General features: G+C 33.9%; 1 protein-coding gene across 1 annotated transcript in view; it reads left to right on the forward strand.

Moving 5' to 3' along the window:
* Window positions 1-11960, forward strand: part of LOC142230156 (uncharacterized) — a 99389-nt gene extending 87429 nt beyond the window's left edge. Inside the window, exon 2 of the mRNA XM_075300785.1 lies at window positions 10808-11960. Within this exon, the coding sequence (XP_075156900.1) occupies window positions 10808-11649 (842 nt within the window). The 3' untranslated portion in view covers window positions 11650-11960. The remainder of the gene's footprint in view (window positions 1-10807) is intronic.
* The last annotated feature ends 9439 nt before the right edge of the window (window positions 11961-21399 follow it).

Below are 21399 nucleotides of genomic sequence, written 5' to 3' on the forward strand. Positions count from 1 at the left end.
AGAAGTTTAGGAAAATTAGAGTCATTTTTACATCTTTTCGACTAAGCAGTGGCGATTTAACAAGGAAAATGTTGGTATTTTGAACATTTTTGTCGAAATCAGAAAAACATATATATGGGAGCTATATCTAAATCTGAACCGATTTCAATCAAATTTGGCACACATGACTATATTACTAATAGTGCAAAATTTTAACCAGATTGGGCCAAAACTCTGGCCTCTGGGGCCATATAAGTCCATATCAGGCGAAAAATATATATGGAAGCTATATCCAAATCTTAACCGATTTCAATCAAATTTGGCACGCACAGCTACAATGCTAAATCTACTCCCTGTGCAAAATTTTAACCAAATTGGGCCAAAACTCTGGCTATTAGAACCATATTAGTCCACATCGAGCGAAAGATATATATGGGAGCTATATCTAAATCTGAACCGATTTAAATAAAATTTACCAAGCATTGGTAGAATACCAATACTGCTCTCTACGCAAAATTTCACGAAAATCGGTAGTAAACTTTGGTCTCTGTGGTCATATGAGTCTAAATCGGACGAAAGATATATATGGGAGCTATATCTAAATCTGAACCGATTTCAATCAAATTTTGCACACTTGACAATACGACAAAGTGTTATGTTTGTACAAAATTTCAAGCAAATCGGTATAAAACATTGGCTGCTGGGTCCATATTAGTGCATATCGGGCGAAAGATATATATGGGAGCTATATCTAAATCTGAACCGATTTCTTCCAAAATCAATAGGGTTCTTTGAAGGCGATTGGACTTAAATTGCGACCTAGACTTTGATCACAAAAATGTGTTCACAGACAGACGGACCAGTTCCACAGTGTGGCGCAGGGTATAATTAATAAAAAAGTAAAAAAATAATAATAAAAAAATAAATTGCATCCCCGCTGGGATTTGAACCTGTGCCGTTTGACTTTTTCGCTTCCATGGAAGTTCTTTTGAGAAGAGTTTGCAAATTACGAGGATTTTTAATATTTTGATTTTTAATAGAAAAAATATGCCGAAAATAAAAACGATGCAAAACATAAAAAAATATTTGTTTAGAAAAATATTTAATAAAAAAATTGCCTCTGGTGAGATTTGAACCTGCGTTTCTTATTTTTTCGTTCATACTAATAAAGAACATCTCGAGAAGCAATTATAATGTTATTCTTTGGTGTCGTATTACGATCATATCACAAACATTTGAATTGACCTTTCGACGCTTTATGTTCAATGGCGTTTGTGGCCGAGTGTGCTAAGGCGTTCTGTTATGGTGCCATCAAACCCAGGTTCAACCCCTGGTCGGAGCGAAAAAGTTTTTCAAATTGTAAAAAATTAGATAATAGGAAAATATTAGTGTAATAAAAAATATGGTTGAAAAAAAAAAAAGAAATTGGTTGAATTTTTTTTTTTTGCGTTTTAAATTTCTTCATTCAAATTAACTTCCAGGACACAACTTCTAAAGCAATGCAAAGGATCCAAAAAGGGAGTACTTCCGTCCTATGACAAGCCCATGTAAAATTCATTGGAGATGATCCAAGTTTGCACTACTTCCGGATCACAGATTGGGGATCCAAACTACTTTTTTGGAAGCTCTTTTTTTGCTGGGCAATTGGTCAACTCTCTAGAGAATTGTCATGGAAAGCAAGCAGACAGTGCGGACAGACATTTCCCATTTAAGCCATTTATCCACGTTACACATTTTCTTAGTATGAACTGAATTATACTTCTTACACAGAAAAAAAAAACTGCTTTCTAGGAAGAATGAACAAACAACCTCGTGCGAAAATTGAACTAAATTTTACTCCACATTTGGAGATTTTCACAAAGCGTTGTTAAAACCAGGTGTACTTTTTAACTTCAGTTCATGAAATTAAAAAGAAAAAATAAACTAAAAGTAGAGAACAAAAATCATTGGCGCCAAATCATGACCATTTTATCTATAGTGTAGTTCATTCCTACAATTTTTGGGAATCGTACGAAATTGTTCTTTTGGTTTAGTTCAAATTGAACTTATATGTACGGTCGTTGAACTTTATACCCACGTTTAGTTCATAAAATATTTGCGACATGCTTAAAAAGTGGAAAATTGCTGGGCTGTGGAAAATTTTGCAATTTTTTTGCAAGAAAAAAAGTTAAAATTTGAGTTAGTTTAATTACGGCATTTTTTTCTGTGTACCATTCGAGACTTTATGCCGTCTCTTAATGTCGATTGTGGGACAGTTATGACCTCTCTTCCTACAATGGAATTAACTTTGATCTTGTGTTAGTTACTGTAATTGATGTAAGTACTCCCAGTTTTGCTTTTTTTCTGCCCTCAAAAATATAATCATAGTTCGCATTTATGCTTTCCACGAATTCAATTTCAATACACCACTTAACCTAGAGTAGGGTTCACCTGTAATCATGGAGGAGGAAAAACTGTCAGACGGCTTGAAACCAATGTTTAACTTCAATGAGACTCTTAAAGTTATGATATCAATCGGTATGGATCAGTGCGATCACTAAAAGTCATCGGTAGTTTTGTGCAACTGTAGCATTTGACGTTTGCAACACAAGATGCAGCTATGCAGAGATTTTCGAAAAAGATTAAACTTCAACAGAGATAATGATCATTTTTTATGGCAAAAAGTTTAATGATTCGAGGAAAAGATTGTCCATGGGGGTTGTATAAAAACTCTTCTCTCAAAGTATTTACTGAACATTATGAATCAATTTGGATGTTGTGACTGAAGTAAATTGCATCAGATGTCAGCGTAAACAGTTTGCTGGTCATAAAAAAATGCAATGCAATCGTTGGCTTAAACATTTCCGTCACTTTTATCTATAGACAAAGGGGTTAACTACAAAAAATGACTTCGATAAGTGTGGAATGGAGTTTGAATAGACTTCAATATGCATTCTCTGAGTATTTTGTTACACGCATTTATAATCGATCTGTTATATTTTGATTTGTTTTTTTTTTCTTTTTAGAAAGGGAATAATATCATTCCAGCCACCAATGAAAAATATTGAAAGCAGCTTTGAACAGCTGTAACATTTTTTCAGTTTCTCCGAATTAAATTTTTCTGTTAAATGAACCTTAAAACATCACAAATTAGATTCCATTAGGGTTTTTAATCGAACAACGAAAAACGAAGTACTGGATTTCAGGCCATTCAAAGTGTATTTATATGCACGCAGAGAAGGAATATGATCACCTCAAACCTGTTTCAAGAGCAAAATGTTATTTTTGTATGGTGACCATGTAACATGTTTGTCACTAAAATGTTATTTTCTCGTCAAATATAACCTGCTTGCCGAAATCAGATACATGATTTCCGAGGAAATAACATGGTTGCGAAAACCATGTTACATGGTCACCACCCAAAAATAACATTTTGCTCTTAAAACATGTTTGAGGTGATCATATTCCTTCTCTGGGTGTGGGTGAAATTGCACGATGATGAAATGATCAATTGTATTGTCCATTTTTATCATATTAAACTACAGATTTATGACCCTATATATAATCTTGATAAAGGTACAATTTTAAGGCAATATAGCAGAAGAACCTAACCTTCTTTTTTTTTGCAGGCATGTCGAGTTCGAAGATGGGTCATACCGGACAATTTTTTCCCAGTCTAAAATTTTCATAAGATTTGTCAGAAATTTTGAATTTAGAGTTTATTTGAGATCCATAAACAAATGCGGAAAATTCCTGTCGGCCCATATTTTGTATATGGAGATAATTACTTGAGAAATCTCCATATACACCCGATGTCCTTGGCAGCTATAATTTTAAATTAAACCTCTACCAAACTGCCATCTGAGCCGGTCTTTTGGGAGAAAGTTTGTTTCATCAAAGCCCCTCGAAATTCTTTACATTAAATTGATGGCCTCTAATGTCCATAACTAGTAGACCATTTATAAATCGATGTTTCACCATTTTACTTCTATAGAAACAATATTCGTAACTGTCATCTGCACGCACAGAAAAACCATGTTTGGACATGGTTGCCGCATCCATTTAATGCTTATCTAGAGCATGTAATTGCCGCGAAAACCATGTATTTTGTCTTTGTAAAAATAGTTTTCGAGCGGAAAAAAATGTATGGTGGCAATAAGCATTTGAATGGTTATCAAATACCACAAACATATTCTATCATTTAAATGATAGAATTTGAGACCATTAAATGGTCGGGAAAATCATGTACCTGACCATTCATTTTTTTTTACTTTTTACAGGGAAAAAAGTATTTTTATAGGTTAAGTATAGATATGTCTAGATCCATTACATGGCCATAAAGACCATTACATTTTTTTCGTGACCATTTAATTTTTTAACTTTTTTGCAGCGAAAAGAATTTTATAAAAACATTGCGCAGGTACACACGATTTTCATTTTGCGCGTCAGTCGTGTGTTGATTGTTTCTTGGAATGGACGGAGAATACGGATTTACTGTGTTTTGTGTTAATTTATTTATTCATAAGTGGCACGTGGTTTTATGTGAACACAAAAAAGGAAAGTGTAATTGAAAAATGTACCTGTTTTCTGTTCTGCATTTTGCTATATGGATCATTTATTTTTATTTGCAGTTACATGGTGTCTGCGTTTGTACATTTGATGCGCACGATGTAAATATGGAATAATTACTTATTGTTGAAATTGAAATAAAATAGAATGTGTAAAAATATATGATGTTTGCTTGAACGGCATTATAAATACAAATAAACAATGAATTAGTTTATAAATAAATAAAAACAAATAAATAAAGTTAATTTTGTGTTTTCTTTTCTCAAGTGGCGTCCTTTGGCATCCGACGATGAAAAAAGTTTTTTCATAAAGATCAAAACATTTTAGGTTGTGGCCATCCATGTTCTTTTAACTAGAAGAAAAACATTTTGAATGAATACCATAACATTTTAAATCGTGACCATTGTCTTTTCATTCAAACAAAATTCTTTTTATCAATATAATAACATTTTAGATGAGGACAATTATATTTTTCTTAGAACCATGCTCACTGATCCAACATGGTTGCAGGTTAAAATGTTACATGGTCGCCGCAAAAATAGCTCCTATCATATTATTTTGCTCTTCGAATATGATTGTGACAATCATGTTTCTTCTCTGCGTGTGTTGTATGGTAGTGGTTATTTAAAATTCTGCCCGTCCTAAGTTATGGCATTTTATGTTTGTTTTATATATCCGGCACATTATATTTTTTAACATCTAAACTTTTTGTCTGAATAGCCCGACATTTTGATGTTTGTGTATTTTTCTTTTTTATATAGATTTATTTTTTTTTATAAAATGCCTATATTGACCAATACCAGGATTTTACTTCTTAAACTTCTTGAAGATTAATTATTTTTTGAATTTTTTTGTTTTTATAACTTCATATTCTGGAGATTGTTGTTACCCATATTTTGATGTGGTCTCTATATAACTTTGTGTCGGATTTTAATTTATTGGCCCGAAATTACAATGTAGAGTTCTTTACACCCCTAAAATGCTAAAATACTTAAATCGGTCTATTTTTGGAACACTACACCTTAAAATTACAATTGGAAAACTGTTAAAATGAGGTTTAGGTACACCACCTGGAGTGGACTCCGGAGTCGGAGTCGAGGCTACTAAGAAATGCCGGAGTCGGAGTCGAGCAAAATTGACTCGACTCCACAGCCCTGGTCCCCATATAAACGGATCCCCAGATTTGACGTCCGGAGCCTCTGGAGGAGCAAACTTCATCCGATCTAGTTGAAATTTGGTACGTCGTGTTAGTATATGGACTCTGATAACCATGCAAAAATTGGTTCATATCGGTCCATAATTATATATAGACCCCATATCAACCGATCCCCAGATTTGACCTCCGGAGCCTCTTGGAGGAGCAAAATTCATTCGATCTAGTTGAAATTGAGTACGTTGTGTTAGTATATGGTCTCTAACAACCATGCAAAAATTGACCCATATTCACTATTAGAAAAATATGTTTTTCATATGTTCCGATATAAACAAGATGTGTTTCGGGCACAATTTTTAAACACAATATATTTAAGTGCCAACATGTAATGTTCCTAAACTAACACTAAATGTTTGAGACACATATGTTAATATGTTAAAATATATTATGTTTGGGGCATGAATGTTTTATAAAAATAATATGTGTGAATGTAAACGTATATAAATTTCGAGTAAACATATATATGTTTACAATTTCTGTGAAACGGTTGTATGTTGTTTCGGAAAGCTGCTTTATGATAAGGACAACAATTTGATATGCTTAAGTCTAAATATTATTTAATTTGAATATTAGAATGAGTATTCGGAGTAAAGAGAATAGACATTCGGAACCAAGAGCATAGAGATTTGAGCATGTGTTTTCGCCTTGAGAGGAGAATTTTATGTATGTGTGGACAAGTGTTTTGTTTATCATTTTTGCATTATGGACACACATTTTTTAACGGCCTTAAAGGTAAAAATGAAATTAAGTACAAAACACGATAAGTTTTAAAGGCATTTAAAATGGTATTAAATGCTAGTAAAAAACGGTTTACGCCAAAATAAATATATGTGTACATTATAAAATTATTTATGTATGTTTATACACTTTTTTTGTTAGAGTTTTTGATTTTCTTCCAAAATTTCAAACTTTTATACCAAAAACAGTTTTTTGTTATAAAATTGTTGTTTTTGCAAAAAAAATAATAATATTTTATTCAAAAGCTCAGTCCATTTCGTTTATATCAAGCACTGTTTCTGACTGTAAATTTTTAATAACCCACAATTCGAAGTTTCATTATAAAAATTTAATATAGTATAAATTTGTAAATTACAAAAAAAAAAAAAATAAAATTGGTTCGGTCGGAGCAGGAATTGAACCCACGACCCTTTGCATGCAAGGCAGACATGCTAACCACTGATCCACGATTCCAACACATGTATGTTTCTTTTAAATAATGTTATGTTTGCATGGGCTCGTGGGCGCTGCAAACTATGCTTATAACGATAATTGTCTACTGGTGACTATAACTGCTACGTAGCCCAGTGGATAGTGTGTTGGCTTACAAACTGTTTGGTCCTCGGTTCAATTCTCCGTCCAGGCGAAAGGTAAAATTTAAAAAAATTATAAGATTGAATAATTTCTTCAACATTATTTGTATTACAGAAAAAGGTACCAAGAACTAAAAATTTCGTGGAAGTGAAAATTATGTTAGGGAATGAGCACAATCTTCTTTGGGGAAAATTCTTCCAAGCATATAATATTTTTGGGTTCAAACGCTTCCAAACATATAATATGTTCTCATATAACAAACATATTAATGTATCGGCAGTATCCAATAATATATGTGCTTCCTGCAAAATATGTTTGGAACATATGATAGAGAAGCGATTTTTTTGAGGGTGTAATCTTCTATTCGTAGATATACCAAGGTTTGCAAAAAAGCCACTTACTGTCTTAGGCAACCAAATCTCGAAAATATTGACATCTCTAGCCGATTACAATGGATCAAAATATGGCGAGTAATGCTGTAATATGAACATAACTTGAATAGAAACGAATATTGTATAAATAATCAAAAATGCAACAAATCATCTAAATAAGATTACACGCAAATTCATTTCACATTTAAAATAGAAATAAATGTTGTTTAAGGGAGTTGGATTCGTGAATTACATTATAATATATCTACCCAGCAAAAAAAGCGTCGCCAAAAAGTAGTGAAAATGTTCTTTTTGGATCCGGAAGTGATGCCAAATTGACGCAGAAGCGATGACTTTAACATGGGCTTGTCATAGGCTTGTCCATCATTTCAACAGCCGCTGCACTGAATTTGCATCACTTCTTAAGGTGTGAGGTGAATTTAGTGTTTTGGATGTGAATTAACAATTTTTGTGATATTTTGACAAATAAATAATTTTTAATTTTTTTATGATTTTTAATGCATTATAAAGCTTATCTAGAACGTTTGGCATCAGATATTTTGAAAAATTCGTAATTTTTCTATAAAGGATTTTTCATTTTCTTCGGCTAAATTTAAATAATTTGTACCATTTTATTAATTCTTAATATGTTTTTAACTGATTTGAAACAAAAAAAAAATCCCATTAAAAATATGAAAAAAGCGGATTATAAAAAATTTTCTCAAATGAACTTCCTGTGCAGTTAAAATAAAGAACATCTTTGGGAGGGCATTTTGGGAAGTTCTTTTAAAGTTGTGCCTTGAGAAGAACTTCCAATTTTTTTGCTGGGTAGTAGCCCATTCACATTATGTTGGAAATCTACTATAAGTGGATTTTATATATCCCTTTTTATAAGGCAAATGACAGTTGAATCTACACAGAAAAAAATGTCCGTAACGTCTTTACGCTAAATTTAACTTATTTTTATTGTAAAAAAATATTTGTTAGCAGTTAAATTTTATTATTTTTTGCGAAATTTTCCACAGACCAATGAAATTTTCGTGTTTTTAAGTACGTCTCAAATATTTTATGAACTAAACGCGAGTATAAAGTTCGATGACCGTACACATAAGTTCACTATGAACTAAAACAAATGAAAATTTTCGTACGATTCCCAAAAATAATGAAATGAACTACTGTATGGTTAAAATGGTCATGATTTGGCGCCAATGATTTTCTTCTTAAATTTTAGTTCATTTCTTCTTCTATAAAAGTGTATAATTTCGTGAACTACAGTTAAAAAGTACAACAGTGCATTAAATTTTCCTGGTTTTAACAACGCTTTGGGGAAATCTCAAAATGTGAAGTAAAATTTAGTTCAATTTTCATACGAGTTAGTTTATTCTTCCTGTAGAACAGTTTACCTTTTTTTCGGTGTAGTGAAGTCGGTTTTGAAAGTGTAATGTGAATGAGGTATAATAAGCATTTATTTAAAACATAATATGGTAATGTAATTAGTTTAAAACACAATAATTATGAAATATTCGTGAAGAACATTCCTTAACGGAAAAATCATTAGAATTACCGTTATATAACATATTATACCCTCCACCATAGGATGGGGGTATATTAACTTTGTCATTCCGTTTGTAACACATCAAAATATTGCTCTAAGACCCCATAGAGCAATATTTCAATGTGTTAGAGTTTCACCACGACCCAGGGGGGTCGATCTGAGTCGATCTGAGCATGTCCGTCCGTCTGTTGAAATCACGCTAACTTCCGAACGAAACAAGCTATCGACTTGAAACTTGGCATAAGTAGTTGTTATTGATGTAGGTCGGATGGTATTGCAAATCGGCCATATCGGTCCACTTTTACGTATAGCCCCCATATAAATGGACCCCCAAATTTGGCTCGCAGACCTTCTAAGAGAAGCAAATTTCATCCGATCCGGCTGAAATGTGGTATATGGTGTTAGTATACGGTCTCTAACAACCATGCCAAAATGGGTCCACATCGGTCAATAAATATATATAGGCCCCATATAAACCGATCCCCCGATTTGGCTTTCGGAGCCTCCAAGAGAAGCAAATTTCATCCGATCCGGCTGAAATTTGGTACATTATGTTAGTATATGGTCTCTAACAACCATGCAAAAATTGGTCCACACCCGTCCATAGTTATATATAGCCTCCATATAAACCGATCCCCCGATTTGGCTTTCGTAGCCTCTAAGAGAAGCAAATTTCATCCGATCCGGCTGAAATTTGGTACATGGTGTTAGTATATGGTCTCTAATGACCATGCAAAAAATGGTCCACATCGGTCCATAATCACCAGATTTGACCTCCGGAGCCCCTTGGAAGAGCAAAATTCATCCGATTCGGTTGAAATTTGGTACGTGATGTTAGTATATGGTATCCATCAACCATGCAGGAATTGGTTCATATCAGTCAATAATTATATATAGCCGCCATATAAACCGATCCCCAGATTTGACCTCCGGTGCCTTTTGGAGAAGCAAAATTCATTCGATCTGGTTGAAATTTAGTACGTGGTGGTAGTATATGATATTTAACAACCATGCCAAAAGTGGTCCATATCAGTCCATAATCATATATAGCCCCATATAAACCGATCCCGAGATTTGGTTTTGGATTCGTAATTATTTGTAGACTTACCGATACACACCTTTTTTGTCTAATATATACCACGTATGGACTAACTCACAATTTAGAAAACGATGTTAAAAAGTTGTAAGAAGCCTTGCCATCGGTAAGTATTACCACAACCCAAGTAATTCGATTGTGGATGACAGTTTTTCGTAGAAGTTTCTACGCAATCCATTGTGGAGGGTACATGACATTCGGCCTGGCCGAACTTACGGCCGTATATACTTGTCTTTTCTCGAGCATTTGGAAGACGATCACCGGACTTCTGATGTTTTGTTTCCAAATCTTAATCTTATTGTAGCTCGCTAACTGGTATGACTAAAATTTTATATTTTTGTCAATTTTTAAATTTTTACTGATTTGCTTTTTTTCAAATTAAAAATTCATTGGGGATTTTCATGAGGAATTTAAAATTAAATTGGGTATTTTTGGAGATGAGAACGTCCTGATTTGAGGACAAGAGTCAGAAAAATACTAGCAACACTTAGTGGTGGTATGAGTGAAGTGCAACTGAAGTCTCTAGAAAGCTCTAGAAGAGCATTTTTGCGCATAATTATGTTAAAAGAATGACTTCGGAAGAACTTCAAAGTGTTTTGCTGGGAAATTAAACTTATATCACATGTTGAAGCTAATAACATGTAGAACCACCCACCTATAGTGCATACTTGATATCACATTTCCTTTGATATAGCAAATATAAAATATTATTTTCTTATATTTTCTACTTTCAGAATCCACAAGCAGCTTATCTGATTCCTTGCCATCATCAACAGAGCGTAGGGCAAAACATACAAATATTCTGACAACTTTGAAGCCTCGAGGTTTTCAAAATTCTCGTGATCATAGTACCTCTTCATCCGTGGATTCATTAACACCGGCTGCTCAAAATTATTTCTCCACATTTTTTCAACCGAGCATACAACCTTTAGGACATTCACGGCCATTTTATCAGCCAACGGAAGAACCATTTTTTAGAAAATTCCTTCAACAACAACATCAAAACAATTTCGCGCCCCAAGCCAGACAGCAATCGTATAGCCAATATGATTCCAGTATATTGGGATCAGGAGATTTTGGTATTTTGCGTGGAGGTACTTTCTATTCGGGTGAAGATCAAACCAGTTTCCAGCCCGATGAACATGGAGAGTTTTATTTTGGTGAAGCTAGTAATTCTCATAGTGGGCCTGCTACTGAAGGATTCATACAAAAATACACATACCCCGAAGAGCAGTTTGAACATTTTCGCGATTTCGCCGATTTGAATACACCTTCAGAGGCTGATTTTTCTCAATATGTTGTAGTGTATGCAGCCAAGAATTCTACACGAGCAGAGGAAGATATTAAGGGACCTAAGAATATTTTCGAACAATTGCAACAAATCGATGAAGAAAAGGCAGCCGAAGAGAGGGAGCGAAAGTTAAAGAAGAAGGAGAAGACTGGAAATGCCAATAACCATGGCTCTGGTTTAAGTAAAAAGAAATTGAAATTGGTCAAAACGAAAATCATAAAAAAGAAATGGAATCCAAAACGATCTAAAGTTATTGAAGAAGATCCACTTCTGGCGTTAAGTTAGAATTTGGGAATGTAAAGCAAATCCGAAGGATTTTAGCAGAAGAATTTCGAAATTCATTTTTTTTTTTCGTTTTTTAAATATTTCACCGGAAATCCATAAAACTCATTCAGCCATTTTATGCATTTTATCATTTTTATGTTTCTCACTAAATCAAAAAAAAAAAAAAAAACATTTTCATTTCACTATTTAATTTGTACTGCCAAATGTAAAGTTTACAATGTTATGTAAATATGAAGATCGACATTTTTAATGAATCGAATTTGCTAAAGAAATTTGAGATAATAAATGAATTTGATCTGTACTACTCTAAACGCCTTTTTGTTTTATATATAAATGTGATAGGTTAGGGTGAAAAGAGGATTAAAGTTGCCCTTACTTATGCCGTCTAACATCAGGGATGGAAAATGCAGTACTATAGTACTTTTTTCAATACTTTTTCATCCTGTTCAGATTTAGTACCTTTTGTTTAGACATTTTTGAGTCGATATCAGATTTATGGTACAATAGTTTAGACAAAATATTTTCATGTTTTAAGAAAGTCTTTAACAAACTTATTTGCTAATAGTCTTATACAAATTTGACAAAACAGACAACAGTAAAAGTCATAGTCGAAAACACGATTTTATAAAGCATGTGTTTCTATATTACGCTTCCACACGAATACTTTCTAGATGAGATGTTATCGATCGCGTACTAAAATAATGCGAATCATTACATTCACGGAGAAAATCTTACCAAAAAAATATTAGTTCGCAAAAAATTACTTCTTCAAAAAGTTTTGTCAACATTTTATTTCTACAGAAAAATTTGTCAAAATTTTTTTCTTTTGGAAAATTGTGTCAAAATTTTATTTTATTTTTTTTTGTCAAAACTTTATTTCTATAAATTTTATTTCTATAGAAAATTTTGTCAAAATTTTATTTCTATGGAAAATTTTGTCAAAATTTTATTTCTATAGAAAATTTTGTCAAAATTTTATTTCTGTAGAAAAATTTGTCAAAATTGTATATAAAGAAAATTTTGTAAAAATGTATTTTTATTTACCTACAAAAAATTTATGAAGTACCTTTACTTCTACCAATCCACAAACAGTAGAATTCTACCAACTGTGGCAACCGTGGTTACATTACTACGATAGTCTTTGTAAACGGATATAAAACCAAAAAAAAATATTTAAAATTGAGGAAAAACAAAATTTTATTTTCATAAAAACTCAGTCTAAAGGCGCTCTCGATAATAATTTTCTAATGGATTTTTTGTTGAAATTTAGTAAAAATTACTTTTTCGCTCAAAAAATATCTTTTTTGTACTTTCTTAAGAATTGTATTTTCCATCCCTGTCTGACATACACCCAAGCCAGTATATGGATAGATGTGCGCTATAACTTCTTTTTTCCATCGTACCCTCCTTTTATTATAAGGAACTCTGTCCTTAACAAATTCCCATTTATTTACTGGGTCAGGTTTCGAATCACCTCTTCATCGATATGTTTAACGTTTTGTTTAGTAAAGGCAAGGAAATGGCAAAGATCATCATCTATAAAATACGTCCTACATCATCATTCCGACGTTTTTATTCGATTTGCCTAAAAATGGAAATCGAGATGTATTTTAGAACCACAAATAGGGATGCAGAAAATGGGGTGTATTGGTCCATGTTTCGTTGTAGCCCCCATATAGACCGATCTCCCAAATTTATTTCTTGGACTTATAGAATCCGTAGTTTTATCCCGTTTTCCAGAAAATTGCCTGAAAATATAAATATACTGGTATTTTAGATCCTCAATAATTTGTATCGCATTTATTTCTACCGGTCCATTATGAAAGACATTGATCGATCGACCTATTTCACTTCTTGAGGATATAGCGGGAGCACTGATCATATAAATTGCTTGAAACTAAAAGTAAAATTTCCAGATTTTACTTCTTGTTATTATTTAAATAATTGCAGTAAAAATCTACGAATTTAAGATTTCAAATCAAGGCTTTTTCATCATTTACACGATGTATTTATGATTTCTCTAAAATTCAAACAAACTTGGTTCTTATAAATCCAGAATCTGATCTAGTCTTCATAGGTAGAATCTTTAAATTTATTTTCGGGAAGTGTACTGGTTTTTCATCATTTACACGATTTTTTGTCAAAATTTTATTTCTGTAGAAAAATTTGTTAAAATTGTATATAAAGAAAATTTTGTCAAAAATGTATTTTTATTTATCTACAAAAAATTTATGAAGTACCATGACTTCTACCAATCCACAAACAGTAGAATTCTACTAACTGTGGCAACCGTGGTTACATTACTACGATAGTCTTTGTAAACGGATATAAAACCAAAAAAAAAACAAGTAAGGAAAGTCTAAAGTCGGGCGGGGCCGACTATATTATACCCTGCACCACTTTGTAGATCTAAATTTTCGATACCATATCGCATCCGTCAAATGTGTTGGGGGCTATATATAAAGGTTTGTCCCAAATACATACATTTAAATATCAATCGATTTGGACAGAATTTCACAGACTTTTACAAAATCTATAGACTCAAAATTTAAGTTGGCTAATGCACTAGGGTGGAACACAATTTTAGTAAAAATATATGGGAAACATTTAAATCTGAAGCAATTTTAAGGAAACTTCGCAAAAGTTTATTTATGATTTATCGCTCGATATATATGTATTAGAAGTTTAGGAAAATTAGAGTCATTTCTACAACTTTTCGACTAAGCAATGGCGATTTAACAAGGAAAATGTTGGTATTTTGACCATTTTTGTCGAAATCAGAAAAACATATATATGGGAGCTTTATCTAAATTTGAACCGATTTCAATCAAATTTGGCACATATGACTATATTACTAATTGTACTCCTAGTGCAAAATTTCAACCAAATTGGGCCAAAACTCTGGCTTCTGGGGCCATATAAGTCCATATCGGGCGAAAAATATATATGGAAGCAATATCTAAATCTGGACCGATTTCAACCAAATTTGGCACGCGTAGCAACAATGCTAAATCTAATCCCTATGCAAAATTTCAACCAAATTGGGCCAAAACTCTGGCTTTTAGGACCATATTAGTCCATAACGGGCGAAAGATATATATGGGAGCTATATCTAAATCTGAACTGATTTCAAACAAATTTTGCACACTTGACTATACTACTAATTGTACTCCTAGTGCAAAATTTCAACCAAATTCAGCCAAAAGTCGGGCTTCTGGGGCCATATAAGTCCATATCGGGCGAAAGACATATATGGGAGCTATATCTAAATCTGAATCGATTGCAATCAAATTTTGCACACTTGACTATACGACTAAGTGTTATGTTTGTACAAAATTTCAAGCAAATCGGTATAAAACTCTGACTGCTGGGTCCATATTAGTGCATATCGGGCGAAAGATATATATGGGAGCAATATCTAAATCTGAACCGATTTCTTCCAAAATCAATAGGGTTCTATTCTGACCCAAATTAGGAACATATGCCAAATTTGAAGGCGATTGGACTTAAATTGCGACCTAGACTTTGATCACAAAAATGTGTTCACAGACAGACGGACGGACGAATGGACCGACGGATGGACGGACGGACAGACAGACGGACATGGTTATATCGACTCAGGGACCCACCCTGAGCATTATTGCCAAAGACACCATGTGTCTATCTCGTCTCCTTCTGGGTGTTACAAACATATGCACTAACTTATAATACCCTGTTCCACATTGTGGCGCAGGGTATAAATATGGGAAACATTTAAATCTGAAGCAATTTTAAGGAAACTTCGCTAAAGTTTATTTATGATTTATCACTCGATATATATGTATTAGAAGTTTAGGAAAATTAGCAGCGTTGCCAGAATTGTTTCACCAAAAACCGCTAGATTTGCCCAAAAAATAGCTAAAAAAAAGCTAAAAAATGCTAAAAAAAATAGCTAGAAAAAAAGCTACATTTTTTTGTATCAAAAGTCACATTTTTGATTGAAATTTAACAAACTTAAATGCTTTATTTCACTTACAATGCATATTATTTTCATTTTAATTTCACTTCTGTGGGACTGTAACAATATCTAAGGCATTTAGCTCTGTTTGCGTATTCGATACATTTTGATTACTATCACAAATTTTTTACTGGAAGTCCTTCGTTTTGTGGGAGCTACCTTCCCAACACCTCTATTTTATTTACTTGTTATTTTAAAATATTAAATGATCTAAGCATGCTTTGGATTTGGTAAAAAAATGATTTGTCATTTTTTGAAATAAAATTTTAGTTTGGTTTTGAAATTGTGAAAAATTCGAATTACATTATTTTTATTTAAATTGTAGAAAATACCTATAGTTTACATTTCCCAGTAAAAACATTTTCCTTTTCTTCATGAGCAATCAAAGTGCTTTAAAAACGTGCTAACGCCAACTTAAATTTCCAAATTCAGACTCGACTTCAATTAGAAATTATTGTATGTATACGTTTTTAAAATAAAGTGTTGAAAAACATCTTCTCTTTTTGAACGCTATTTTGGTTTGTGGTTAAGATGCAAAAACTCCTCACATTTAAAGACTATTTCATTAATTCTTCCTTCTTTCATGAAAACATACCCATTTTTAAGTTGAATCACTTAATTATAAGGACAAAACGACTTTATCGTCTTTTGGACAAGGAAAACAGTTTATATAAAAGAAATTCACAAATGCTATTATAACCAAAATTCGCGTTCGTATTTTTTCAGTGCACAAAGCTATTCACATCTACTATTTTAATTTAGTAATATCGTAATAACTTTAGAATATTATAATAACATAAAAAGGATAAACGAGTCAAATGATAATATTCCCAATAATTTGCTGACAGTTTATCTAACAAATTTGTATGGTAATAGTAGATTTAAAGTTTACGATAACTTTTATGTATATAATGAAAAAACTTTACAAGGTGTATTTGCTACAAGAATGCCCGCATAATGGCTGGACTCATTATTAATGTTTCAACTGAGCTTTGAAATATGTGGAAACCCTTATACTTGCAGCAAGGCTTAGATAAAAACGCCGATTTATCCATATTTCAATAGAAACATGTCGAAAATAAAAAAAGCCAAAAATAGCTAAAAGGGTCATGAAAAAAGCCAGAAAAAAAGCTAAAAGCTAAATGCATTTTTTTCCCGCTAAACGTCTTCAAAAAAAGCCAAATCTAGCGGGAAAAAAGCTAAATTGGCAACGCTGAAAATTAGAGTCATTTTTACAACTTTTCGACTAAGCAATGGCGATTTAACAAGGAAAATGTTGGTATTTTGACCATTTTTGTCGAAATCAGAAAAACATATATATGGAAGCTATATCTAAATCTGAACCGATTTCAATCAAATTTGGCACACATGACTATATTACTAATTGTACTCCTAGTGCAAAATTTCAACCAAATTGGGCGAAAACTTTGGCTTCTAGGGCCATATAAGTGCATATCGGGCGAAAAATATATATGGAAGCTATGTCTAAATCTGAACCGATTTCAATCAAATTTGGCACAAATAACTATACTACCAATTGTACTCCTTGTTTAAAATTTCAAGCTAATCGGGATAAAACTCTGGCTTCTGGGTCCATATAAGTGCATATCTGAATCGATTTCAACCAAATATGGCACGCATAGCTACAATGCTAAATCTACTCCCTGTGCAAAATTCAACCAAAGTGGGCCAAAACTCTGGCTTTTAGGACCATATTAGTCCATATCGGGCGAAAGATATATATGGGAGCTATATCTAAATCTGAACCGATTTCAATCAAATTTTGCACACTTGCCTATACTACTAATTGTACTCCTAGTGCAAAATTTCAACCAAATTCGGCCAAAAATCTGGCTTCTGGAGCCATATAAGTCCATATCGGGCGAAATATATATATGGGAGCTATATCTAAATCTGAACCGATTTCAATCAAATTTTGCACACTTGACTATACGACTAAGTGTAATGTTTGTACAAAATTTCAAGCAAATCGGTATAAAACTCTGGCTGCTGGGTCCATATTAGCATATCGGGCGAAAGATATATATGGGAGCTATATCTAAATCTGAACCGATTTCTTCCAAAATCAATAGGGTTCTATTCTGACCCAAATTAGGAACATGTGCCAAATTTGAAGGCGATTGGACTTAAATTGCGACCTAGACTTTGATCACAAAAATGTGTTCACAGACAGACGGACGGACGGACGGACAGACGGACATGGTTATATCGACTCAGGGACCCATCCTGAGCATTATTTCCAAAGACACCATGTGTCTATCTCGTCTCCTTCTGGGTGTTACAAACATATGCACTAACTTATAATACCCTGTTCCACAGTGTGGCGCAGGGTATAAAAAAAAATATTTAAAATTGAGGAAAAACAAAATTTTATTTTCATAAAAACTCAGTCTAAAGGCGCTCTCGATAATAATTTTCTAATGGATTTTTTGTTGAAATTTAGTAAAAATTACTTTTTCGCTCAAAAAATATCTTTTTTGTACTTTCTTAAGAATTGTATTTTCCATCCCTGTTTGACATACACCCAAGCCAGTATATGGATAGATGTGCGCTATAACTTCTTTTTTCCATCGTACCCTCCTTTTATTATAAGGAACTCTGTCCTTAACAAATTCCCATTTATTTACTGGGTCAGGTTTCGAATCACCTCTTCATCGATATGTTTAACGTTTTGTTTAGTAAAGGCAAGGAAATGGCAAAGATCATCATCCATAAAATACGTCCTACATCATCATTCTTCAAATACGTCATACATGCACCATCTTATGCTGCTCCTATTCGGTACAGATGTGCTCTTAATTCTAGGTGCCCGGTCATTATTGTCACGGCCTCCTGACTATCGTCTTAATCTCCTTGAGTAGTTCGGCAGTCTTTTTCTGGTCTGGGTCACCTCAAAAATAACATACTAATTTCGTTGCATTGGTCATCATAGCTTTATGTGTCTCCCGTGTCCCATTCCCATTCATCCCATTCATCCAAGTTGGCCCGCATTGCCTCTTTGCGTTCTCTAAATTCACTTCCCTAAGTGCCTTAGCCCTTATCCCCAGTTCATTTGCTTTACGTTTACAGATCCTGCCGTATTCTGAGTATTCGTAGATTATACTTTTCCATTCCGATAGGGTTCGAACCGACTTGAAATTTACTTTAGGTAGTTGTGCTTGATGTAGGTAAGATGGTATTGCAATGGGCCATATCGAACCTCATATAAAGCGGCCCCAGATTTGGTATGCGGAGCCTCTTGCAGGAACAAATTTCATACGATCTGGTTAAAAATCTAACAACGATGCAAAAATTGGACGAGAAAATTTCATCCGATCCGTTTGAAATTTGGTACGTGATGTTAGTATAGGGCTTCTAAACACCATGCAAATATTGCATGGTTCTAGTGGCTTGTGAAGGAGAAAATTTTATCCAATCCGGCTGGAATTTGGTTCGTGGCGTTAGTGCAATCATGCAGACATTGGTCCATATTGGACCATAATTATATAAAAAAACAAGTATATACGGCCGCAAGTTCGGCCAGGCCGAATCTTAAGTACCCACCACCATGGATTGCGTAGAAACTTCTACGAAAGACTATCATCCACAATCGAATTACTTGGGTTGTGGTATCTTAAAACTTCTTAACATCGTTTTCAAAATTGTGATTTAGTCCATACATGGTATATATTAGACAAAAAAAGTTATGTATAGTTAAGTCTACAAATAATTACGAATCGATATGGACTTTTTGTACGTAGAGAGCCAGAATTGAAATATGGGGGTCGCTTATTTTTGTGTGATTGGGGATCGATTTATCTGAGGGCCATATATAACTATAGACCGATATGGTTGTTAACGACCATATATTAGCACAATGTACCAAATTTCAACTCACTCGGATGAATCTCGGGATCGGTTTATATGGGGCTATGTACGATTATGGACTGATATGGACCACTTTTGGCATAGTTGTTAAATATCATATACTACCACCACGTACCAAATTTCAAGCAGATCGGATGAATTTTGCTTCTCCAAAAGGCACCGGAGGTCAAATCTGGGCATCGGTTTATATGGGAGCTATATATAATTATGGACTGATAGGAACCAATTCCTGCATGGTTGGTGGATACCATTTACTAACATCACGTACCAAATTCCAACCGAATGGGAAGAATTTTGCTCTTCCAAGGGGCTCTGGAGGTCAAATCTGGGGATCGGTTTATATGGGGCCTATATATAATTATGGACCGATATCGACCAATTTTTGCATGGGAGTTTGAGGCCATATATTAACACCACGTACCAAATTTCAACTGAATCAGATGAATTTTGGTCTTCCAAGAGGTTCTGGAGATCAAATCTGGTGATCGGTTTATATGGGGGCTATATATAATTATGAACCGATGTGGGCCAATTTTTGCATGGTTGTTAGAGACCATATACTAACATCACGTACCAAATTTCAGCCGGATCGGATGAAATTTGCTTCCCTTAGAGGCCTCGCAAGCCAAATCGGGGGATCGGTTTATATGGGGGCTATATATAATTATGGACCGATGTGGACCAATTTTTGCATGGTTGTTAGATACCATATACTAACAATATGTGCCAAATTTCAGCCGGATCGGATGAAATTTGCTTCTCTTAGAGGCCTCGCAAGCCAAATCGGGGGATCGGTTTATATGGGGGCTATATATAATTATGGACCGATGTCGACCAATTTTTGCACGGTTCTGAAAGACCATATACTGACACCATGTACCAAATTTCAGCCGGATCGGATGAAATTTGCTTCTCTTAGGGGCCTCGCAAGCCAAATCGGGGGATCGTTTTATATGGGGGCTATATATAATTATGGACCGATGTGGACCAATTTTTGCATGGTTGTTAGATACCATATACCAACACCATGTACCAAATTTCAGCCGGATCGGATGAAATTTACTTCTATTAGAGGCCTCGCAAGCCAAATTTTGGGGTCCGTTTATATGGGGGCTATACGTAAAAGTGGACCGATATGGCCCATTTGCAATACCATCCGACCTACATCAATAACAACTACTTGTGCCAAGTTTCAAGTCGATAGCTTGTTTCGTTCGGAAGTTAGCGTGATTTCAACAGACGGACGGACGGACGGACGGACGGACGGACGGACGGACGGACGGACATGCTCAGATCGACTCAGAATTTCACCACGACCCAGAATATATATACTTTATGGGGTCTTAGAGCAATATTTCGATGTGTTACAAACGGAATGACAAAGTTAATATACCCCCCATCCTATGGTGGTGGGTATAAAGACATGTATATACTATAGTAAGTTCGGCCGGGCCGAATCTTAAATACCCACCACCAAATATAATAGTTTCCTTTGAAAATTCTTCGTCGGTGCGGGTATCATGATAATATATGTAGGATTTAAGGGGGTTTGATGACAGATATTCTCCCAAGCAGATCAATTCAACCAGTACACATCCCGAAAATAAATTTAAAGATTCTACCTATGAAGACTAGATCAGATTCTGGATTTATAAGAACCAAGTTTGTTTGAATTTTAGCGAAATCATAAATACATCGTGTAAATGATGAAAAAGCCTTGATTTGAAATCTTAAATTCGTAGATTTTTACTGCAATTATTTAAATAATAACGAGGAGTAAAATCTGGAAATTTTACTTTTAGTTTCAAGCAATTTATATGATCAGTGCTCCCGCTATATCCTCAAGAAGTGAAATAGGTCGATCG

This window comes from Haematobia irritans, chromosome 3, assembly GCF_050003625.1.
Source record: "Haematobia irritans isolate KBUSLIRL chromosome 3, ASM5000362v1, whole genome shotgun sequence".
NCBI lineage: Eukaryota > Metazoa > Arthropoda > Insecta > Diptera > Muscidae > Haematobia > Haematobia irritans.